Source organism: Rhinolophus sinicus, linkage group LG13 (assembly GCF_036562045.2).
Source record: "Rhinolophus sinicus isolate RSC01 linkage group LG13, ASM3656204v1, whole genome shotgun sequence".
Lineage (NCBI taxonomy): Eukaryota > Metazoa > Chordata > Mammalia > Chiroptera > Rhinolophidae > Rhinolophus > Rhinolophus sinicus.
This window is the reverse complement of record NC_133762.1, coordinates 33,583,754-33,608,490: the sequence shown is the minus strand read 5'-3', so window position 1 is coordinate 33,608,490 and position 24,737 is coordinate 33,583,754. Positions and strand designations below refer to the sequence as shown.

The following is a 24,737-nucleotide window of genomic DNA, read 5'->3' as shown; positions in this document are numbered from 1 at the left end:
AAACAATGCCAAATTCAAAAACCCAACACAGCCAGTGCCTCATTTAGCCCGTTAGGCAGCGGCCTGGCTCTAGTCTGCACCAAACACATTGCTGGTTTGGAATCAGATGAGCTGAGCAGTGATCGGAGTGGGAGGATTAGGCAGTTTTTTTACTTCATTCCAAACCAGGTATTTATGGACTGCCTTTATGACTTTCTAGAGGTGTGTCTCTAATCAGATGTGGGTACACAAGTGCATTTTGAAGCTAAGTAGATAGGATGTGGGAATTATCTGTGACTTTTCTGTATCCAACCCAGTGTTTGCTGCTCACACTGAATGGGTAAAGGAACGCTCAATATTCCTTTAAAAAAGCTGCAATATTCGATGTAACATATGAGTGCTTTATTGTGAACTTGGATTTAGAGGTAGAGGGGAAAGCATATTTTTTTTGTAAAATATTTTTTTGGAAAATATTTTACGAGTTAATCAATGAAACAAATTGAAGTAGGTAATACATGCATGTTGTACAAAATTCAAAGTTCTTCACCCGGCTGCTCCCCAGCCACCCTGTTCCCCTCCCTGGAGACAATATAAGGTTGTTCTCAGTTTCTTGTTTTGTTTTTCCCAAAGACGGCTTATACATAGACAAGCCTATTGTATTTACCCTTTCTTTAAAAACACAATTACTAGTGCATTATTCACACTGTTTTGCACCCTGCTTTCGTCCCTTAACAGATCTTCGTGACCATTTCACAGCAGTACAAATAGACATTTGTTCTTTTTAACAACTGCATGTTATTCCATTATTGGAATGCTCGTAACTGATTTAACCAATCCTGTCTTGATGAACATTTAGGCTGTTTGAATTTTTGGCCATTTTTAACGGTACTTCAATGAGTATGCTTGTTACATATCTTTGTTCACATGTATGTCTGTAATATAACATCTTATAAGTGAAAATCTTGAATCAAAGGGCATGTGCATTATATATTTTGATAAGCTATTATACTCAACTGCAATTGTATCAGCTTATACTGATACCAACAGTACCTGGGGCTTGGAATTACATTTTTATAGTTCTTTTTAAAATTTACTTTCCTTTGGTAAACAGCTCATTTCATAATGTTTAGATATGTTTGTTTAGGTCTTTTGAGAAAATGTGTGGCTATTTACAATATATGGTTATATTTTTTTCAGCTAAGGAATCATATATTATACTTGATAGAAAACTATCAGACAGTGGTGATTGTTGGAGAAACGGGATGCGGGAAAAGCACGCAGATTCCACAAGTGAGTATATGTTTAAATGTCTTTGTACTTATATTTGATTGGAAGGGTTTTGTAACTTGAGAACTCTCTTTACTGTCATTTGCATTTTTAAGATCTCTCAGGAGAAATGTTCAACCCAACTAGGTATTTTTTATTAAACTTTTGGGGCTTATAATTTCTTTGATGAGTACTGAAGTACAGTCATCTTCAATTTATTATAATTCCAAAATAATAATTGAATAGCCATATTCTGAAAGGAGCAATGAGGACTCATTCAAAGAGGTGTAATGCATAGTTTCTGTCCTCAATCATAGTTGAAGAGGCGGGATAAGATGAATACCTTTTATAGTTGTAAATAAAAATGGACTATTACAGAATTATGCAGTGCTATAAAAGAAACCTCTCTTACAAGCCAAATGGTATCTGATGTGAATAAAAGTTGAAAGCAGGATCAGGGAAGGCCTTGTAAAAGAAATATTTGAAGTAGACCTTGAACAGTCAAGGGGAGCTGGCTGGGAAGATTTTCTAATCCAGTGAATATTGTGGTTAGAGATATCGGGGTAGAGAAGTGTTTGGGGGTCAATGTTAGTGGACACATGGGGTGAAGGGTGGAAAGATAGGCTGATGTCAAAGTGTGTCTTAGGAGCCTTGCCTGGGAGGGTGAAGAATGAGACTTAAGTAGTCAGGGATGAGAGTCCTCGCAGGTTTTTCTTTCCTTTCTAACATAGATTTTTATTGAAGTATAAAATGCGTGCCAGAAAGTATTAATATCATAATGGTGCAGCTTGATAAACTTTAATAAGTGAATACACCTGTGTTACCAGCACCCAGAAGACCTCTTGTGTCCCCTTGTGGTCTCCTGCCCTCTCTCTCTTCCCGACCCCACAAACATATACACAGGGTAACTCTTATTCTGTCTTCCAACACCATAGATTAGCTGCCTAGTTTTGAACTTTTATAAAGAAATAATAACATAGCTTCTTTTGCCCAACCCAATAATGAGTTTAGGATGGGGCCCAGACATAGGTATTTCTTAAAAGTTCCCCCGGTGATCTAGGGGAAGGTAGAAGGGAATGACCTCATAGAGAAAGGACAGCAGAAGAAATGGTGACCTGGAGGGAAAACATATGTGGAGATGGTATGAAGATCCTGGCAAATTACTTGCTTCTTACAGAGGGACATAGGAGAAGGGCCGTGTTAAATTACTGAGAGATTATTAGTTGACAGTAATAATAAAAACAATAATAATATTAATGGTAATATTAAGAAAACAAATAATAATTATAGTAAGTACTGCATAACGTGGTCACTTTAAACACATTAATCTGTTTAGTCCTCAATGACCCTGTGAAGCAGTTACTATTATTATCTTCATTTGAGAGATGAGGACACCATAGAGAGGAATGGGCGGGGGGGAAATAGAACCGAGGTAGAAGACAGGCCATGCGAGGTTAGACGATTGTAGTTTGTTTTGGAATTAGTCCGTGCGGTTATTTAGTCAGCTTAATATGACTATGTTGTGGTAACAAAGCACCTGAAAATCCCAGGGGCTTAACAGTTTTCTTTTCCTCCTACTATGTGGTCATCGGGTTGATGACCCCAGATGTGGGCTGCTTCCCGTGATCACTGGGACCTGGGATGAGGATGCAGGTCTGACCCGGGACTTGAGCATCTCGTGGGACATGGCAGAATCACGAGATGGCTCTTAAAACTTCTCACTCAAGTGGCAGGTCTGCTCACATTTCACTGGCCAAAGCAAGTCACGTGGCCAGGCCTACCAGCACTAGAGAGGCAGCGCATGTAATCTTCTCACAAGGATGGGTAGCCGATATTTGGATCCATAATACAGTACAGCACAGCGATGTGGTCATTTCCCCCGGCGAGGCTTGGCTGCCAGGGAACAGAGGGCCTGCTGCGGGGCTGCGTCCAGGGAAAGAATGGCCTGGAGGAGAGAGAGAGGAGTAGGGACTGAGAAGCCAGGCTGCGCAACTGCCAGCCTACAGCAAAGAAAGGCAGTCGTTTTTGTTTTTGGACTTTTAAAAATACTTAAAGTTATTTTTGAATATTTAATAGGTTCACATGGTTTAAAATTTAAAAGACACAAAAGGACATAAAAAGAGAAAGATTTCTCTTCTGCCTTATCTTGTGATACTTCTTTTATGCACATGTAACTGATGTTACCAGTTTCTTGGATAGAGGATTTTTAAAAATTGCATTTATAGAGAAATATGTGTGTGTGTTTATATGTGTGTATTTTTAATATAGTAATGTATATATTTCTCCCTCTTTTAAATACAAATGGTAGCATCTGTACAGCTTTAATGTACCTTGTCCTTTTTTGCTTAATGTATAGTTCTCTTTTTTCAGTTGCACAGAGATTCTAGTAGTTGCATAGATTCTACATAATTTATTTTGCCAGTTCCCAGTTGATAGACATTTAGGTTGTGGATTTCCAGTTTTGTGTTATCACAATGATGCAATGAGTCAGTTTGCAGGTGGATCATTTTGTACACATGTGGATATACTCACAGAATAGATGCAGCAGTTATGGAGTTGCTGGGCCAAAGGGCTTATGCATGTGAATTTAATCATTTTTAAGGAACAGTATTTTCTTATAAGTACTGTGTGTTTTGAATAGGAAACAGTCACATGGTATCAACTTTGAAAAGCACAAAGGAATAAATAGTAAAAAGCGAATCTCCTACGCCTTGCTGCTGAAAATGACTAAGATCATTATGAAAAATCATGTTATTGGTCCAGGTATCTGCTACCCCTCCTGTAGAAGGATTATTCCTCTTTTTCTTCACCCCTCAGTTCCTCTTCTCTGAGACAGTCACAATTTTCAACTTCTTGTGAAACTAAATTGGAGTTATGGGCCAGGAAAATTGGAAAGGCTGAGCTCATGGCAAGGATATGGAGCAGGTATTTCCTCAACAGCTGTTTTGCTACGTTTATATGATATCTTTCCGTGGACAAATACAGCATGCTGAAGCACCAAACGCCAGTTCTGAAATTTCACAAATTGTATGTGGAACCTGGATGATATTTTTTCCTACAGCTCTGTCCAAACAATAGACTATGAAAATAAGCTCTTGACTGCTGAGGCCCACTCAGCCAGGAGGGCTCGGCCTGAGGGGGAAGGGTGAGGAGATAAAGAAAAGACACAGAGACAGGAGAGCTGGGATCGGGAGGTCCACAGTCTGTGAATGGCGGATGGCGGAGCAGTGGCACAGTCTTTATTTCATACATGGTTTATATACAGTCTTAGAACAATTGTCTATACAAGCAAGTATTAGCAGAACAAGCAAGTATCAGGAGAACATTCTGTTCTGTGTATTGGCAAGTTTGTGTGTCTGTGGTTGCATTAGTGTTATCTTGTACTTTCTGGGAAGATGCTGAGGCAAGGCTTCCCATGGATGACCTTGCAGGCTGCAAGGTCCTAGTCAGCTTACAGCCCGCTCCCTGCACTTGACTACGATTTTTATGAGCCGTTTTTTGTGGAGTTATTCTTAATCCCACTCTTTAACTAGAAGACCAGATTGGATGACCCTTAAAAAGAGTAGGGAGAACTGTAATGGAATTCAGCGATCTCCGTCTATGACATCCCACTGCCTCGTGATGTCACCACTACACCTGCTTCTGCGGTATCTTTAGATTTCCATGTGTCAGCAATCGCAAGCGTGCAGCGGAAGGCTCAGTCATGGGGGGACTGAGAAGACTGGCTTCGTGGATCGATGCTTTATTACTATGGAAATTATTTTTCTTTTGCTTAACACTACTACTAAGAGATGGCCTGCGAGTTTGCGTGTGTTACTTTGGATGGTACAATGGTGTCCTGCTTACGTGGCAAGGCTTTCATATGCTGAGCTTGAATCCCAGCTCTTAGTGTTTATCTGTGTCTTTGGACAAGTTATGTGACCTCCTTTTTCCCTCCTTTCTAAATTGATGATGCTGTTACCTTCCTTGTAGAATTTGTTGTTACGATTAAATAAGGTAATGCCTGAAAGGCGCTCAGCACAGTTCCTGGCGCTTAGTAATGTCCTCGATGAATCTTAGCTGTTATTCTTGTTTGGTTTTTGCATTTGTGTTGATTGGGGTGGTTGGTAGTGTTTTGTGTACATATTTAATACAAGAGAGAGAAACTTTACAGTTTTTAATCACAAAAACAGCTACATAGTAAAACACTTTGTGCTTTATAGTCATTTTCTAATATTATTTGGGCTAATTTTAGACTAACAGGAAAGCTGCAAAACTAAGAGAGTTCCCTGGTACCCTCACACCACCTAGTACAGTCATGGAAGGCAGGCTGTTGCCGTTTGTACCGTATTACATAGTAGCCAGACTACAGATCTTGCTTAAATCTCATCAGTGCTCCCACTAATATTCTTCAGCACTGGGATCCAGGACCCTACATTGCATCTCGTTGTCATTTCTCTGCAGTCCTCTCCCGTCTATATATGACAGTTTCTCAGTCTTTCTCCATCTTTCAATGGCCTTGACATTTTTGAAAAGTACTGGGCTTTATTGTATACAGTGTCCCTCAGTTTGGGTTTTTGTGATGTTTTCTCATCATTAGAATGAGCGTATGCATTTTGGGAAAGAATACCACAGAAATGATGTTTCCTTGTGCCTCCTGTCACAGGATGTTTTGCGATGTCCGGGCCTTATCACTGGTGAGATTAATCTTCATCACTTGGTTAGGGTGCCAGGGTTTGCCTAGAAATTTACTGTCTTTCCCTTCGTAGTTGATAAATATCTTGGGGGAGATATTATCAGACTGCAAATGCTCTGCTTCTCTTCAAACTTTTGCCTAATTGTGGCATCCCTCAATGGATCGTCTCTGCAGCAATTACTCAAGTGTTTGCCTAGGGATGATTTTCTCTTTTCCTTTTTCCTTCTACCTTTAGTAAATGGAATCTTCTGTAATGAAGAACTGTCTTTTCTCTCTCGTTTATTTATTCAATTATTTATGTATATCAGTATGGATTCAGGGATATTTGTTTTATGTGTGTGTGTGTGTGTGTGTGTGTGTACATATACATATATATGTATATAACATACTGATGTCAGACAATTAAGTTCACAAATTCAGCCTAGAAAAGGTGCTACGTACCTCATTGCTGAATATCACTACCGTCACCTTTGAAGTACTCCCCTTGGGAAGCTACTGTGTTTCCCCGAAAATAAGACCTAGCCGGACCATCAACTCTAATGCGTGTTTTGGAGCAAAAATTAATACAAGACCCGGTATTATATTATATTATATTATATTATATTATATTATATTATATTATATTATATTAATTATATTATATTATAAGACCAGGTCTTATATTAATATAAGACCGGGTTTTACATTAATTTTTGCTCCAAAAGACGCATTAGACCTGATGGTTCGGCTAGGTCTTATTTTCACGGAAACACGGTATGTACCGATGCCAGCGCCTAGTCCACCCTTCGAAGCAATTTTGGAACTCTTTTTCTGGAACGGCCATCAGAGCTGTTGTCGTATTACTCTTGATGTCCTGAATGTCATCAAAATGACTTCCTTTCAATATTTCCTTTATCTTTGGGTAAAGAAAGAAGTCATTGGGGGCCAGGTAAGGAGAGTAGAGAGGGTGTTCCAATATAGTTATTTGTTTAGTGGCTAAAAACTCCCTCACAGACAGTGCTGTGTGAGCTGGTGCATTGTCATAATGCAAGAGCCATGAATTGTTGGTGAAAAGTTCAGGTCGTCTAAATTTTTCATGCAACGTTTTCAGCACTTCCAAATAGTAAACTTGGTTAACTGTTTGTCCAGTTGGTACAAATTCATAATCCCTCTGATATCAAAAAAAGGTTAGCAACAGCGTTGCAACAAGTTCGCGAACTTAATTGTCAGACTATATATATGTGTATATATATATGTATATATATACGCACACACCATGAATTTATGCTCATACTATTGATTCCAATTCAATACCATTGGGCTCATTTTTGCATTTCCTCCTCTGTACCTTTTCTCCAACAGTCAGAAACTCAGATCCTATTATCTACAATAAATTTACTTATTTGTTAAATTCTAGTATACACATAAAATAGTTTTAGAATTGCTAACCCATACCTTTGGGTATTAACTAATATTTACTAACTACATTACCGCATTCACTAACATTTACTAACTCGATTACAACATTTACTAACACTGATTCACTAGATCCCAGCATTTATGTCCAGTTCTTTTTGTCTTTAGCTTTACAGCATCCAGTCAAGGTATGGTTTTCCAGTTATTTAGGTTTGTTCTCGTCTTTTCTGCCCTCTTCAGTGTGAGCATGCTCTTCATTTGTAATACAGACAGGGTCATTTGTTAGTGTTGGTATTTCCTTTTTTTTTATTTTATTTTTTTTATTTTTGAATGTATTTATTTTTTGAAATTATAAAATTTAAAACTAAAGTTACATAGAGCATTCTAATTTTAAAAATCTCTTTTGAACTAGTAATTATAATCTCAGTAACTTTTTATGTTATGCATACATTTTTTTTTATTTTATTATTTTTTATTAAAATTTTTTTTAAATTTATTGGGGTGATATTGTTTAGAAAAATTATATAGCTTTCAAGTGTATATTTCTATAGTACATCATCTATAAATCCCATTGTGTGTTCACCACCCGGTATTTCCTTTTGATTTCCATCCACATCCTGGTTGGTTTTGTTCATTTTCTGGGTATTTGAAAAGTATGTGAAACATGACTGTGGTTCTAAGAGTTAGAGCTACACAGAAAGATTTACTCAAAGCGTTGTCCCTCTTCGTCCCTGCTGCCCTGTTTCCATTTCTCCCTTCTTCCCACCCCTTTTCTACTGATTCTCCATAGACGACTATTCTATTTAGTTTCTGACCTATCCTTCCCTTTAGTTCTTTTAAACAAATGAGCAAATAACACATGTACCAACATTTAAAAAATTTTTTCCTATTGTAGAAATAATGTATATTCATTGTAAAACAGTTTAGACATTATGAAAATCCATAACTCTGATAAACACTGTTATCCATTTTGGATTTTTACAAATACATATAATCAAATGAATACATAAGTCAGATAAATGCTTACAATCAAATTTTTATGTGTACGAATATCAACTAATGGAATATATACATGTATATAAAATCTAATTATTTCTATTTAATTTGGCTTAAATATTTTTTATGGTTGATATTTATATTGAGATGTCTCTATATATACTTTAAAATTCTTTGTTCTATAGATTTAGCACTGTTTGGAGTGATCCCTGGATAGTTTTTTATTCCTTGAGGTGGCTGTAGTACATGGAAATTTTATCAGATGGAGGAGTCAGAATGTTAAATTTATGCCTTGGTTCCTTGGATTATCACCTCTGATGTGAATTTAAACAAATCGCCTAACATTTAGAAGCCTTAGAGTCTTCATTTGCAAAATAATTTCCAAAATGTCTGCTAGGACAAGAAAAGAACCATCTGTTGTTTCTTTTCTCAGTGATTTTAAGACAATATGGGGTCACCTTGGGGGAGATTATTTCTGGAGAAATGATATTGGATGTATACTTAGACGTAATTTTATTTGTAGTACCTTGCAGAAGCTGGATGGACAGCCGAAGGAAGAGTTGTGGGAGTGACCCAGCCTCGAAGAGTGGCTGCTGTTACCGTGAGTTTCTGTTTTTTTGTTTTGTTTGTTTTTTGTTTTTTTATGTATTGCAAAGGCTCTGTCTGTGTCTTGTATTTCAGTGACTTAATTTTTTTTTTTTCCTAAAAGTTCCAAATGAATATGATGTTGCTCCTTAAGAGTTTAATTCTTCAGTTTAAAAAGAACTATGATCTAGTTATTTTTATAAAATTGATATCCATATATTATGAATTTTTAAGTAGTAATAAAATACAGAGGAAGTCAAAACAAAACAAAAGATGAAAAACCCAGACCTCACCATCCTTCAAAAACATTGCGAACATTTGTGAACATTATTTCAAATTTCTCTTGTGTGTTCACATAAAGATGAATGGTTGGTTGGATGGATAGAAACAGTTTTATAAAAATGGGATTATAGATACATATTTGCTTTTTGTTGAATTGAATAAAAGAAAAAACAAGTGAAATAGAATAGGAGTAGTTACTGAACTTCAGATAAATACTTATTTACCACAAGATAATTTATTAAAGCTTGAAAACTAAGAATAAAGACCACAAAAAACTTTAGGATGTTACTTATTTTTGAATTTATGTTATAGCTAGTTTCCTATTATAAGACTAAACTAGCACATTTATTCTTTCCACGTTTTTCCTCCCTCCATTTGTTGTAGATGCAGTTCTATAATTTTTATTTCAAGATTTATAAATTTATGTTCTTTTCTGTAATCATAACTCCCATAGGTATTTAACTTTAATTCTAGTTTAATAGTTTTAATGTTTGTCATTAATTATTTCCATAGTTTGCCAATCTTGAATTGCTCATTACTCTTTATTATTTTTTCTGCTTGAGTACTTGTAAGGTTATTTTTGCACCAGGGTATATCTTGATGCTGGTTGTTCGGTCTCATTTTTTCTTAAATATGAAAGAACTCTTAATATTCAGGTTCAAATCTCTCTATATCAGATAGGTTTTCTTCTGTTATATCGTGGCATACTTTTCTGTTCCATTTATTTTACTCACTTTTTCTAAGAACACTAATTAAATGTATATTAGATTTCCTTTGTCTGTTTTTAGTATTTATTATCATCTCTAAAATCATCTATTCTTTTCCAGTTTGTTTTGTGAGATTTCTTCAAGCCTGTCCACAATGTTCATGATCATTTTTAGTCAAATTTATTCTGTTTTAGTTCCCTTATATCTCTACCTCGGTCTCATAATCACTTGTTTGAATGTTTTTCTTTTTCTTTAATAGATAGAGAAGTGAGTATTTAGAATGGGAGGAGATATTATAATACATTATAAATTTTAAAAGCCGATAATACTACCGACATTTTTTAAAAATCCAGAAAAATAACATTGTGCTTTTATTAATTAACTGCTGACACCTTTCTGTAAATCTTTTTTCCTGCAATTTTTGGCTGCCTTTCCATTGATCACCTCTTCACATGACAGTGATTTTCTGCTATTTTTCTAGAGAGAGAGTAGAATAGTATTTCAGTGTTACTCCTGCCTGGTTGATTCAGATTTGCTTTTTCTTATGGACACTGTGGAAAAGTTCCTTTAATTTTGTAACTGGCCATTTATAGCATTATATTCACTTTAGGGATTGTTCTCAAATTTTTGGAAAGCACCTCTAGCGTCTTTCATGTCCAGACTGGGAGATTTGGAGGACATCCGCAGGCTGGCTTCTCATCTCTGTACGTTTGAGACCTTGTTTCTCCTCGACTCTTGTTTGACTTTGCGTCTCTTCCTTTAGCTGTTTTCAGCCGAATCTCGTGATTTCTTGGCAATTGGATTTCTTTGAATTCTCCTGTTTCTTTGGATAATACTTTTAAAGTTTCTTTTTAAGCTGTCTTTTTTGCTCATGTTCCCAGTTTTCTTTCTTTCGTAGTCGGCTTTAATGTAGCGGGCTTATGTTAGTCCTTCTCATGGCTGCAGAATTGTGAGGTTGTACCGATCTGGTCCGGAGAATGCACAGCCTCTCACCAAATCGCTTCTCTTCCTTTGTGGGGGGATGAGGGTGAGGATCTGGCAGTACACTGCTTGGTGATTTGAGAGGTACTGTTATGGCTCACTATAAAATTCTCCGGGCTCCCTGATTTGGGATTTGCTGCTTGCTCCTGACTGTCTGCTCTTCTCCCTCAACTTCCCCTTCCTTGAGATTCTTTGCTTTCAAAGTGGGTCCCCCATTGAGACATTTCCTGTGTCTCCTGGGCCTGAGCACTGCTGCTGCCTGTCTTCCTAATACAAGGATTGCCAGCCATGCCTCCGAGGGGGGTAGCTCTTACTGGAGGGGAAGCCAGCAGTGCTCTGAGTGTGAGGAAGAGGGACCGCTGTTCCAGATTCAGGCCTCAGCCTATTTGGCAGCTGTCCTTCCTGGTTTTTGGTTTGGGCTCCCATGTGTCTCCTCCTTTCATTGAAGATGGAGGTTTTAGTTGATAATATGTTTTATTTCAAATCAGTTCTGAGAGAGGGAAGTGGGGGCAAAAATGCCTTCACTTTTCTATCTTTACACAGACAAGAAATTTATTCTATTTCCCAGAGTTATTTTTGCTCTGGACTGAGTTTTAATTATTGTGTCTTCCTTTTTCCCAAAGTTCATTTTCTAATCGTCTTCAAGTTAGACATCACTGATAAACATTTTCCAAGTCTTAGATGTGTGTGTAAGAATGGAGATAACAGTTTGGAAAGTATGTAACCTTTTGCATTACAAGAGGGGCTCAACTAGAGCAATTTTTCCTATTTGTGGTTTGGAATCCCAGCTCTCAGTCAGCTTGCATTTTACTTCCAGATTTGTAGACATAATTTCCATGAAGCCACATGCTTAACTCTGGAAAGAACAAAACGTGTATAAATTAACTGTAGTATTAATAGAGCTGTCGGGTTTGAAATGCTACATCTCAAAAAGTACTTTGTGTACAGACTGAAATCTGAAAAGTCTCAGAGCCTAAGAATAGATTGCATAAGTAGTTACTAATGAATGTGGTCATTGGGTTCATGTGGTCTTGGTTTGGCTTCGAGGCCAGGCCCTGCCTTGAGCTGTGATTCTGAACAGGCTCTGAGCCTGTTTTATTGCAGTTTCTCTCTGAAAAGGAGGGTATCTTGCCGCCCGTCATGGGCTGTGTGCAGTTATGAGATAACAATTTATAAAAGCATGGAACACAGTACCTGCAGGTAATAGGTGCTCAGCGATTGGTTTTTCTTTTTCTTTTTAGTTTCCTTTCCCTTTATTTATTTGCTCCTGTCAAAAAGATAATATTTATCCAGTCCAATTGATGAAGTTATTAGAACTGAATCAATGGAGGTAAAAAGAAATCTATTAAAAAGCCAATAGAATATGACCTTTCAAATATCAAGTGCTATGATCATAAATAAAACTTCTAAAAAAGAGTTTGGAAATAAAACACATACTTTTAGTAGCAAATATATAATAGTGAAATAATAGAACTAAATATGTTTGGTTTTTACCGTATAGACCGATAAAATGATTATATTTGTATGGAGAGGCTTGGTTCATTTATGCTCATTCTTGTAAGCCTATTTTCCCCACCAACTAGTATTTCTATGCACACTTTCCCTGTTTGTACCATTTTCTGAGATGTATAGTATAACGATCGTCGGTGTTGAAATTGAAATAACCATAACAAAACTGTCTCGGTGCGATACTGCTTGTTGGGAAATATAACCTGCAGAGTTAGGACAGTGTAGGATGAATTTCAGGTTTCATAAGATGTTTTGAAAGATGGCGTGGTGTAGCCCAGCTGCAGGGCGATTGATGCTGTTTGGGCCGCTCAGATCTGTAACTTCAGGTCCTTAGGCAGAGGCACTTCTGCTCCTCATCTGCTCTTCAGTTTCTTAAACACTGATGGTCAGATAACTCCGGGGGGTGGGGTGGGGTGAGGTGGGGGTTGGCTTGAAGAGCTGTGTGCAGGGAGCCTCTGGGTTCCTGAGCCAGGGCTGCTGTGGCCCAGTGGCTGTAGCAGTGAACTGCTTCAGGACTCCTCTGTGCCAGCCCACATTCCAAACCCAGGACTCCCACTGCACGGGGAAGTTGCCTCATGCTGGGGTGGGTGTGCCAGGTCCCCAGGAAACCTCTACACTACTGCTTCCTTTGGTTCTTTTTAGTTAGGTGGTTTATGTAATGACTCTTACACCCTTTATTTTCTTTTAAAGTAAATGAATATGCATTATTGCGCTTCCATTTTTATAGTTATATTATTATTTTGTTTTCTACTTTTGCTTCGTTGTGTAAACTTGGATCCTTTGTTAATCTCATCTGCTCATCTCCCATTTTTACTTTTTAATCTGCATTCTTGTCTTTATTTCCTCTTTTAGTAGTTTTGGTAGCTGGGAGACTGTTGTAAATTGTTTTAGATTATCTTGCTCTGGAAACATTATTCTTTTCTCCAAAGAGAAAATGCACTTGGTCCAGTATTGAATATGATCATTCCTGTTCTCCTGCCTTCATGGTCCAGTGGAAGGTCCTTATTTCAAGGCCTGAAGACGTGACACTTTGTCTTCCGTTGGTGTGCCAAAGAAGGCTTTAGGGACAGAGTGAATCTTGGCATCTCTTCTGCTTCCCTCTTTGCTTTGGCCACCAGGAAATGTAGCGCTGAATTTGTAGCTCAACTTAAATAACTTTGGCATATCTATGTCTTAAAAATTTTCTCATTGGCCTTGGTCTTTTGAATTCTATCTGTCATTTCTTTGATCCTGATCTGTAACATCTTTGTGTGATTCTGTTTTTATTGAGTATGTTCTTATAAGTTGCCTCAAGTTGATGGATGGAATGAGGTGAGATTTATAAAGTTAATAAATCGCAAAGGTTGTCACACTTGTTCGCTAACAACCTGCCCCTTTTCTTTTCATTTTCCACTGTGTTCACATACTATTTAAAAAAAAAAAAACCATGACCTTTAGATTTTCCATAGTGTGTGCTCTGTGCAGTAATTTCTATGTCTCTATTTTCAGCATGATCTTTCTTTCCAAAGGTTGCAGGGAGAGTAGCTGATGAAAGGGGTGCGGTGCTGGGCCATGAGGTGGGCTATTGCATCCGCTTTGACGACTGTACAGACCCGCTGGCTACAAGAATTAAGGTGACGTGCTCAAGCTGCTTTTCCTGTTGCAAATAAGGAAGAAGATTATTTGGGGGGAATTAAAAACCTGCAGCATCACTGCTGACGGGACACTGCTACCGTGGCAGAAAGTGCAGGGAATCACCCCGGCCCCCAGAGAGTTCAGTCTTCTGGGAGGTGCAGAGGCTTGACTCTTAGCCCTGAAAGGACCTTGAAAGTTAGGTCAAGCTCTTGGTTCTATAACTGAAGAGGGTGAGGAACTGGGCGGTTGAATGTCTTGCCTGAACATTATATGTGCCCATCGGTGATAGAACTGGAGCTCAAAGCTGTCTTGCCTTTTGTGTGTTTTATTATTTTACCACTGAGCCACATAGCTGTCTAAATATAGAAACTTGCCTGTAAAAGGGCTGAAAACAGGGACAAGGTAGTATAAATTGGTAAAGTGTAGAATTTAGAAATGTTATTTTTACAAGTTAGAACTGTCTTATTTTTACATGATGATAGATTTTACATGCGTGTTCTTTGAACTAGTTACTAACATTAAAATAATCAGCAATCAGTGTACAGTCAACTCAACAGACTGTCTCCTGGTACCACTGTGCTGGAAGCAGTCTAATCAAATAGTGCTCTAAAGCAACGGAAATGCTCTGTGAAATGAAAATTGGTTATTAGACTCTCAGTTGCCTCAATTTGCATAGAGGAAAATTGAAAATAGTGATTTGTAAAAATGGGGACCTTATTTTCCAGATATCTGAATTTTGACATTCATTTTACTAGGTAAAGAGCATATTTTTCTGTATCATCACATATATTGAGACTAGCTAATTTTTAGATGAATTTCAGTGGATTATATAACCAAATGATTATTTTTAAATCTTTCATGAAAAGCTTTTGTATTCCATTTGGTCACAACTTTAAGGTGCTCACTTCTCCACCGGTGGTCTGTCATTGGTGGCAGTTTCTCCCCTTCCTTCCAGTGTGTCTCTGTTGCAGCTTATACCAGGTCCAAGAAAAATGTGATGAGAATGCAGTCTGCTCTTATAAACAATAAGTAAAAACGCTAAGATACAGCATGTGAGGGAGATGTTTAGCCTTGTTAAAGTACTGAATTGTTTCGGGGTGAGCGTGACAACATCTGGTTGTTGCTACATGTTTCTAAAGCATCTTATAAACCTTCATTCATCTTAAATGATAACAGCTGACATTCTTGAACGCTGTGTGCTGGGTCCTGTACGAAACACTTTCCATGTACTAGCTCACTTACTTCTCACAATAACCCTCTGAGGTAGAGGCTTTTATTATTTCCATTTCACCAGTGAGGAATCAGGTTCAACCAGTGAGGGTTAGTAAGTTGCCCAAGGTTCACACAGCTGGTAAGACAGAGAGCCAGGGCCTGAACTCCCAGCAGTCCGACACCACAGCCGCTGTCAGCTTCCCTAAAATAATATCGGGGAAGTGGAGGTTAATCACCTCAAGAGCTTCAAGTCCATAGTTTTAGGGACTTAGCTGTCATTCACATAGTAAATGCAGGTGACATTCTGCTAAAACAATTGCTGACCCCAGCTGAGGGTCCTGGGTTTGAAGTCTTGTTTCGGAGCAGTTCCATTGTTTCATAACTAAAATGTTGGGGGCATTTCCTCATAGTCCTTTGTGGGAATTGTATTGTACACATGCTGGTGAAGAGGTTGTCTAGTTGAACTTGAACTTAAAAAAAAATCATGTACAGTGTAAAATGAATTATTTCTAAAACTTTTTTGTTTTTGTTTTTTAGTTTCTGACAGATGGAATGTTGGTCAGGGAGATGATGGTTGATCCTCTGTTAACAAAATATAGGTAAATGTGTTTTTCCTATAACTTTCCTAAAGTTTCAAAAGTACACAAGTAGATTGCGAAGGAGCTGTGTTAATAACCGGGGTTCACATCTGTGTTTAGCCACCCCAACGCTTTCCTCCCTACCTTGGCTCTGTCAACCCTGGATGTGTTTCTCCATTTACAGACAATCAAAACAGGGCAAATGAAAATCCCGGCTGTTATTTGAACAGTCTGTTGCCTTATCCTATTTATCTTGCCTCTGTTATACCCCAGGTTGGATGGTGACCGCAGAGTCGCATCACAGAAGGGGGCAGCATTTTGTTGAATGTAATGTGCAGAGTCCAAATAATATTTACACTTTCTCCTTCCTGGTGTGTCTTCGTCCATTACTCGCAGTGTTAAAATTGTCCCACCCAGGCTCCGTGGTCTCTGGAAAAGGATGTCACGTTTGACTCCCTGGTACCCATGCACCCCAGTGTGATCGTGTGCCTCTTTGTGGTGTTTTCTGCAGCTTCCCAATCTTTAAGTGGTTGGCTGTTGTTCTACTTATGTGCTCTATGCTTTTCTTACATTGTAATACTCAGGTATTAGATCTTAGGGAATCCAATGTGGGTGGTAAAAATCTTCAAGATAGCAATAAACGTACCATTTTCTTCACCAAGATATGTTGATCTCACCATTTTTATTAGTTGAAGTGTTACCTCCTTGTCTAAGAGGAGTTTCTTGACTTCATTTTGATACAAAGTGAATGCGTGGGGGCTGAACACCCCGAAATCCCTTTGGTGATGCGGGTGGGGTTATGCGGGTGGTTGTTTGGATGTTCACGGAGCTCCTCCATCTGGTTCTCAGTGCCATCATGCTGGACGAAGCCCACGAGAGGACCCTGTACACAGACATTGCCATTGGCTTGCTGAAAAAGGTATGACTCTGCTGCCAGACTTTGGTTTTTGTTTTGTGTGGTTGCCTGATTACGAAAATAATTGTAGCGATTTGGAAAATCCAACCAAATATGAAGAAAAAATAATTTAAACCGTCCCTAATCCTACCCGGAGAAAATCACTAGCAAAATGTTGATGTGTTTCCTTCTCTTCATTTTTCTATGTTTCTGTTTGCATGTGTCAGATGCGTCTCTGTTGGCATAGGGATTGGATTCTGTGTGCTCATTTGTATATTGCACATTTCTCTTAATATTACATCAAGATCATTTTTCTGTGTCCTTAAATATTCTTTGAAGACATTATTTTTAATGGCTATGTAATCACGTATCTCTACCGTAAAGTATTTGACCCTGCCCTTATTGTTAGGCATTTGTATGGCTTCCAGATTTGAAGTATTTTAAATAATGTCTCAGTGAGCACCATGGTAAGTAAATCTGTTGCATTTCTGTTTCTTTTCTTTCTCTCTCTCTCTCTCTCTCTTTTTTTTTGTTTAACTTTTTATTACAGAAGATTTCAAACATACCCCAGAGTTGAGAGAAGGTTTAATGACCCATGTGCCCATCATCTGGCTTCAACAATTACAACTCGTGGCCGGTCTTGTTTCACCCTACCTCCATCCTCTCCTCCCTTCCTGTATTTTCTGATTGTTTTCTTTGGATCAATTCCCAATCCCAGGAGTCTAGAGAAAGGTGATAGAGCAGAGAGATTAAGAACATGGATTCCGGGTCAGACTGCCTGGGTTCAAATGCTGGCTGCTGAGTTTACTCATCTCTAAAATGGGGATAATAGAAGTATCTGTATCTATGCTGGTATACGCTCCTATATAATAGCCACTAACCACCTTAGATTTAAATTAATTAAAATATAATAAAACAAAAAACTCAGTTCCTCAGTCCTACTGGCTGTATTTCAAAGGCTGTGTATCTATGTGTGCCTAATGGCTACTGCATCGGACAGAACCTCTCTATACTGAAGACAGTTTTCTTCACAGAGCTGCTCTATATCATAATTTGTTGTGAGGCTTAAGTAAGACAGTGTAAAATTCTTAGGATGGCGCCTGGCACGCGGTCACAAATAGACTATGAGGTACCTTTGTGCAAATTAGAAAAAGATGCCCCCACTGGGAAAATGTCCAGAGCTAGGTGAGGGGAGGGTGGGCTGGATTTCACATGCCCCAGCCTCCTCTGCCTGGCATCTTTGTGCAGTGCGCACACTGCACAACTATACTCAGAGACCCTGGAATAGTACAGAAATTAGTATTTGTTAGCTGCTATTGTTATTTGGAGTATTATTTTCTTCCTTGGCCTTTTTGATATTTATGAGGGCTTCTATTACCTTCTTAGGAACAATATAATTAGAGGGCTTATTTCACTGAATCTTTGCCAACACTGAAAAATAGATCCTTGCCAATATAATAGATGAAAGAATAATCTCATTGCTATTACATATTTTTGCTGTAATTTGTTTGATCATTTCTCCTATGCCTGTTGATTATCTGTTTCTTTGAATGACTGTTAATATCTTTTACCCACATTTCTTGGTGTTATTGTTTATTGTTTGTTTGCTTTTAAAGTCCTTTTTTATACTTTAACTGTATAGATGTGTACGTAGATTCTGACTATCCAGAGACCCAGGTGTCAGGAAAAAAACTTTATTATTATTATTATTATTATTAGTTTCAGGATAATGATTAGACATTTATACCCCTCATAAAGTGATAACCCCAACAGGTCTGTTACCCATCTGACACCGTACATAGCTATTATAATACCATTGACTGTATTCCCTATGCTGTATTTTATATCCTGTGACTATATATGTGTGTGTGTGTGTGTGTGTGTGTGTGTGTGTGTGTGTGTATATACAATTTTATATATATAATTTTATATTAGTTTCAGGTATACAGCGCAGTGGTTAGGCATTTATATAATTTATGCAGTGATCCCCCCAATAAGTCTAGTGCGCATCTGACACCATACATAGTTTTTACATTATTGGCTATTCCCCACACTATTTCACATCCCCTGTGACCATGTACTTGTACTTCCTAATCCGTCACCTTTCTCACCTATTCCCCAAGCCCCCTCCCATCTAGCAACCATCAGTTTGTTCTCTGTATCTATGAGTCTATTTCTGTTTTGTTTGTTCATTTATTCTGTTCTTTAGATTCCACATATAAGTGAGATCATATGGTATTTGTCTTTCTCTGTCTGACTTATTTCACTCAGCATAATATCCTCCAGGTCCATCCATGTTGTTGTAAATGGTAAGATTTCATTCCTTTTTTTAATGGCAGAGTAATACGTCATGAAAAAATGGTTTTACTTTTGAATTCGGTAAATTCAAATTCACGTCTTAAAGCTCCTTTATACTTTCTATAACATTTGTTTTTTAGCTTTTTATTTTGGAAATTTTATACGTTTATACAATTAGAAAGAATAGCATGATGAACCCCCTTTTAACCTATGATTTTAACAGTTATCAACTTGTGGTCAGTCTTGTTTCATCTGTAAGCTCTCCCTCATCCAAAGAATACACTGAATTATTATGAAATAAATTTCATATATCAGATTTCATCCATAAATATTGCACTGCTATGATTGTTTCCTGATGCCTTCTTTTTTAGATTCAGAAAAAGCGGGGGGATCTTCGATTGATTGTGGCTTCAGCCACTCTGGATGCAGAGGTAAGAACATTTTCCCCTCACCCCCTGCCCACTGTAAGCACTGGAATAATTGGGCATATCCATGGGAAGTTATTTGTAGCAGGAGCTTATCTTTGGCAGAATGGCCCACCTTCCTTATGGAGACATCTGATGACCTAGATTCCATAGGATCAGAGGATACTCCTTTTCAGCCTGTGGGTGGAAATTAACCTGTAATTAATTGAGTTCATAGTTACATACCTACTTGTCTTGTTTCTGTATATACTGTGTTTCTCTTCTCACAACTTTTTGTTACTTTTTTAAGTATGAGGCTATATTTCTGGCATTTATTTAGATTATAGTGTTTATATTTAGTTTTTTTACATTGAAGTTTTCCCTGTATGTGTAATAATTTCCATGTTATAATTTTTATGGCTAAATTTATATTATTTTTCTCTCTTAACTCATAATTTAGTTCAAATAGCAGTTCAACACAACAAATAATTTTGACTACTTGATCTAGAGAGGGTACCAAAAAAATGTATACACATTTTAAGAGCCGTTATCTATGTAGCAGTAGTTCGCCATAATCAGAAGTGTCTGGATGCTGATGGTAACCTCTTTGAGCACCTTGTGTAATTGCAGAAGTCAAACGTGACTATTTGTTGAGTATTACAATTTTAATACAGTGTTTTCCTTTCTTTAAAGGAAGGATACATTTTTTTTGGAACCCTCTATATTATATGTATATACGTACATATATATGTATGTGTGTATATATATATATACACACACACATATGTATATGTGTGTGTGTGTATATATGTATATATATACGTGTGTGTGTGTGTGTGTTTATAGTTCAGTATGTTGTTCAAGGTGCTGAGGTAGCCAAGGAACGAGTTCTTAACTCTAGCTGGCTGGCGTCCAGAAGCTCTCACAGAAGACAGACATCCCAGTTGGATTTGAAAGATGCACAGAAGTTTGCCCGGCTGGGCAGGGATGGGACATGCAGAGAACACAGAGGTGCGCAACCCTGTGTGTAAGGAGCTGGGAATCACTGTAAGGTGGAAGCCTGCCTTACCTATAGGGCCCTACAGGGGGCCATCTGCCCCTGGCTTCCTCTTTCTGCAGTGCTCCCTACACTCCAGCCTCACTGGGCCCCTTGCTGTTCCTCAGGAAAACCTAAGCATGCTTCTGCTCTCGGGGGGCCCTCTTTCTAGACTGTACTTCCCTTAGACGTTCTCATGCTCTACCCTCATTTCGTTCCGATCTTGATCAAATACTCTCTTTCCTGAGGCCTTGACCACTCTGTCTAAAATAGTGCCCCTGCTGCTGTCCATCCTCTTACTCTGCTGATTTTGTTCTGTTTAGTACTTTTCGCTACCTCACATTATGTGCATATCCAAGTGTTTGCTTATTGTGTGTCACCCATCACTAAAAATAAGCTCCATGAAGAGTGGGATTTTGTCTTCCTCATTATTTTATCCCTTTCACCAAAAATAGTGTCTGGCACAGAGTAGGTGCTTTGGGTTGAATGAATTTTGATTGAATAGGAAAAAATGGGAGATTAAAATGGAAAGTTCGGTAGGGGTCAGATGATGGAAGAAGGCCTTGTAGGCCAACCAAAGGAGGAGAAACTCTCTGGCACCTGGTTGGGTGCCCTGGGAGGGTGTGTGGTTATGGCAATGACTTGGTCATATTTGGCGTCTGGAAAGATCACTTTGGGTGCTGTGCAGACGAGACAAGAGAGATGTGGAAATACCAATCAGGAGGCCAGTTTTATAGCCCAGCTGCGACATGAAGGGGGCCTGGCTCCTGGCCCCTGGGCTCCCTGTGGCTTCAGGATCCAGAACAACTTGGAAGGAGAAAAAACTCAGCATGGCTAAGAGAGCTCTGTATCTTCATGTGTGCCCAGACTGCTTTCTTAGACCTTCTCATAGGCTGTAGGAGTCTGTGGTCTTAGGTCGACCCATGATAACTTTTGTGTCAAAGATCCTTGGTTGCCTGCTTTAATTAATTCTCATGCCCTTCACCCATGATACATGCTGGAATGCTATTTTTTTTTTTTAACATTCATGGATTTATTAAGCATCTGACATATGCCAACTGTGTCATAGGTAAGCTCCTAATAAGAGTTTAATCCATAAAATAGTGAACTAAAGTAAATTATATACAAAAAGACAAATACGCTACTTCACCATCTTGACCGGAAGTGGAATGCTATGTTGAGGACCATACCTAGCTTCTCTCCTTCTTACCTGCTCCAAGGCTGAGTCACACAGAGCATGTCCATTGTACCTCCTAGCTTTGTTACCCCCTTCTCTTTATTTAAAAAAATCATTCCCAGCAGTTTTTATTATGTTTGAAAACTATAATGTCCAAGTCTTAGAATTATTGTTAAATAATATTTATTGCTTATAATTGCCTTTCATTGTCTTTTGGTGTGGCACAGAGATTTTAAAAAACGGCTTCTTTCAGATCTGCCTACTGTAGTTGATATAGATGGGTTTTTTGGAAGTAATTTTTTTAAGTGGGAAAGTAGAATGTAGGAAATTCGTCATGCCACGCATACACTATGAGGCAAGCAAGGCATGCCAGGACCTCAGCAGTGGTCAGCCGTGCCTTTGGGGGGCTAGCGCCATTCCTTCCTTCATCCTTCCGCACCCAGGGTCTCCTCTGTGAGGGGGAAGGTGTGGTCTGTGTGTGTGTGAGGGGAGGACCTGGTACATGAGTTCCCGTGTGAGAGTAAGAGAGTGAGGAAGAGGAATGGAGTGGGCTGAGGGCAAGGGAGGAAGAGCAGGAGTGGGTGTGGGAGCGGGATTGGGGAAGGGCGTTGCTTAGGTAGCAGCTGACTGAGAGGTCCACAGGTGCCAGAACTCATTCCTGGTCCCCCAGCTGCTGGATCTGTGGGTGACAGACTAATTCCAAGCCCCACTACTTAGAAGGGTAGATAATACCACCTGCTCTGATTTTGCTCAGGGCCCCAGGTGACCCAGGAAGCAGGTAAAGACACCTGTGACTGTGGCTGAGACGCAGAGGCAAGTGGAGTATGAAGGGCTGGTCACATAGTTGCCTGGATTGATTTAGCTGGTTTGTTAATGGAAGCCTAATTAAGCAAGAACATGACTGGGTATAATTATGAAGTATTTATTGACCATTGTATCCACATGGCAGAAAATGGGATTACTGACAACTCCCACTGTTTTTTGTCACAGGTCCAGTTACTTGGGGAGAGGCTAATTTCTCTTTCCAGATTCTTGGAGAAGGACCTTGGGGTCAGCTGGGGTCAGGTACCCACTTGGGACCAATCTGCATGGGCCAAGGCCTGTTGGCCCAGGGTGGGCATGTTGTGTAGACGTGGTTGCTGGAAGCCCACTCCTGTAGGTCAGGTGGGAGCAGCTACCATGGAAGGAAGCTGTGGTGAGCTGGGCAGACAGCTCAGCAGATGTGCACACAATTTACATTCCATTTCATGGGCTATGCTCGTCTTTTATGTCATTTTATGTTTCTTACTGTGTGTCTGTGCCAGTGTGATCCCACCTCTTCCAAACCTGACTCAGACTCTCCCTTTCCAGTGCGTTGAACCCATTTCACTCTTCCTGTTCCCTCATTCTGCGTCAGAATGCATGCACTGTTGATAGGATATCTTCTTTTTAGCCTGTAATTTTCTGTGTATTTTGTATTTCCAAATCAAGATAAAAGAGAAACATCTTAAGGATTAAGATCTTGTGCCTTCTCAATTAATTAATGCTGAATTTTATTTCTTGGAAGAGTAACTCCCCATCTTTACTCTTCCGCACACATATTCCTGAGCAGCTAAGGGGTAGCCATCCACTCCAACCGCCTTGTTAAGGCATCAGCTTCCTCCCTGTTCTGCGTGCCTTTTTGGTCCAGAAAGCTTGTCTGTCAAGCCCTTCCTAAAATCTCCCTCCTTTATCCGCAGCTTCTAGAGCCCTGCCATGTCCCCTCTCTCCTGCCTCCTTGACGACTTCCCCTCAGGCTCTTTTGCTGGCTGCTCTTCCTCCTCCAGGCTGCCCACCTCCATGGCCCCAGGTTCACTAGACGCTTGGTGCTTGAGGCCATCTTGACTGGTCTGCTGCCTAGTCACAGACCACTGAAACTCATGGACCTGTGACGCCTACAAACCTGCGACTCTCGGCTTCTCCATGGCAGTCCCTTTCTTGTTGTCAGTCGTTCAGACTCAGGACTTCCATTGCTTGGGGAAGTTTTTAATGCCTGATTGCGTAAGAAGCTGTTCCATCGTCCCCAGTGTGCATGGGCGTGTGCTCACACTCCCTGATTGCCAGGTCCCATCAGTCATAACCTCTGGAATGCTTTGCTTTCACACCGCCCCTGCCCAAGTTCACGCTTTTCATTGTCTCTCCTCGGAGCTGTTATAATACGTTCCTTAATCAGTCTGCTTGCCTCCAAAATGGCCGCCCGAGTCAGGCATCCAGAGCATGGGTCTGATAATATCATGCCCATCCTCAGTGCCTTCGTCTCGCCCATCTAATAATAGTGCTGGTGCAGGATGGCATTGGGGTCCCTTTAGAGTGATAACACAGTCACTTACTGCTCACTCCTGCTAGGTCAGACCTGTGCCAGCTGCTGTCACACTATTTGAACCGCACAATTTGAATGGCTTTGCAGAGTAGATAGCAATTTGTTCATTTTGTAGACCAGAAGGCTAATTCAGACATGAGGCTGGCCTGCCCTAGACCTTGGACTCTCTCCTCTGTCAGGGCCCCTTTCCATCTTGGTCTACACTCTGTTCTCATCCTGGGAAAGGGTGTCTCTTTTCCTTTGCAGTCACCCGTTAAGGCTTAGCCAAGGGAGCCTGCTACCGCCATGCTGCCTTCCCTAATAGCCAGTCATTAGTGACCTTTCATGCTCTCTGATTATAACTTGTACCTCTTTTCTGGTCTTTGAGTCATTCTGTGTCGATTTATGCTATGATTGGTTCTTTGCACACCTGTGCCCCCCAGATTATTCACTCTTTTTGGACTTAGAAGGGTGTTTCTTCTCACTTGTTCGTGCATCACTTCTAGTGTGTCTGTGATCTGCACATCACAGGACACAGGAAGGCCGAAGTCCCTCAAAGGGAATTTACCCGAAAGGAAAGCGGAGAATGGTGCCCTGTGGTTCTTCATAGCACAGTGTCGTTCTTTTGTGGGCATGAGGCACTTTTATGTCTGTGCTCACTCTTCTCAAATACAGCTTTGAGGTTAACGATAGTATCCCAGTACGTTGTCGTTAAATCCAGGGACCCTTTTAGAGGTACTCCTCACGGCCCACTCATTTTGTATTTGGTGCAGTTCCTCAGTGTACCGGGTGGGCGCCCTGATTCCAGGAGCAGGCATGGGCATGTTTAGT

At 39.5% G+C, this 24,737-nt stretch overlaps 1 protein-coding gene across 1 annotated transcript in view; it reads left to right on the top strand.

Moving 5' to 3' along the window:
* Positions 1-24,737, top strand: part of DHX35 (DEAH-box helicase 35) — a 70,017-nt gene that overhangs the window by 8,744 nt on the left and 36,536 nt on the right. Inside the window, exons 3-8 of the mRNA XM_019749108.2 lie at positions 1,177-1,269; positions 8,835-8,912; positions 13,884-13,988; positions 15,739-15,800; positions 16,629-16,698; positions 19,344-19,403. Of these exons, the coding sequence (XP_019604667.1) occupies positions 1,177-1,269; positions 8,835-8,912; positions 13,884-13,988; positions 15,739-15,800; positions 16,629-16,698; positions 19,344-19,403 (468 nt within the window). The remainder of the gene's footprint in view (positions 1-1,176; positions 1,270-8,834; positions 8,913-13,883; positions 13,989-15,738; positions 15,801-16,628; positions 16,699-19,343; positions 19,404-24,737) is intronic.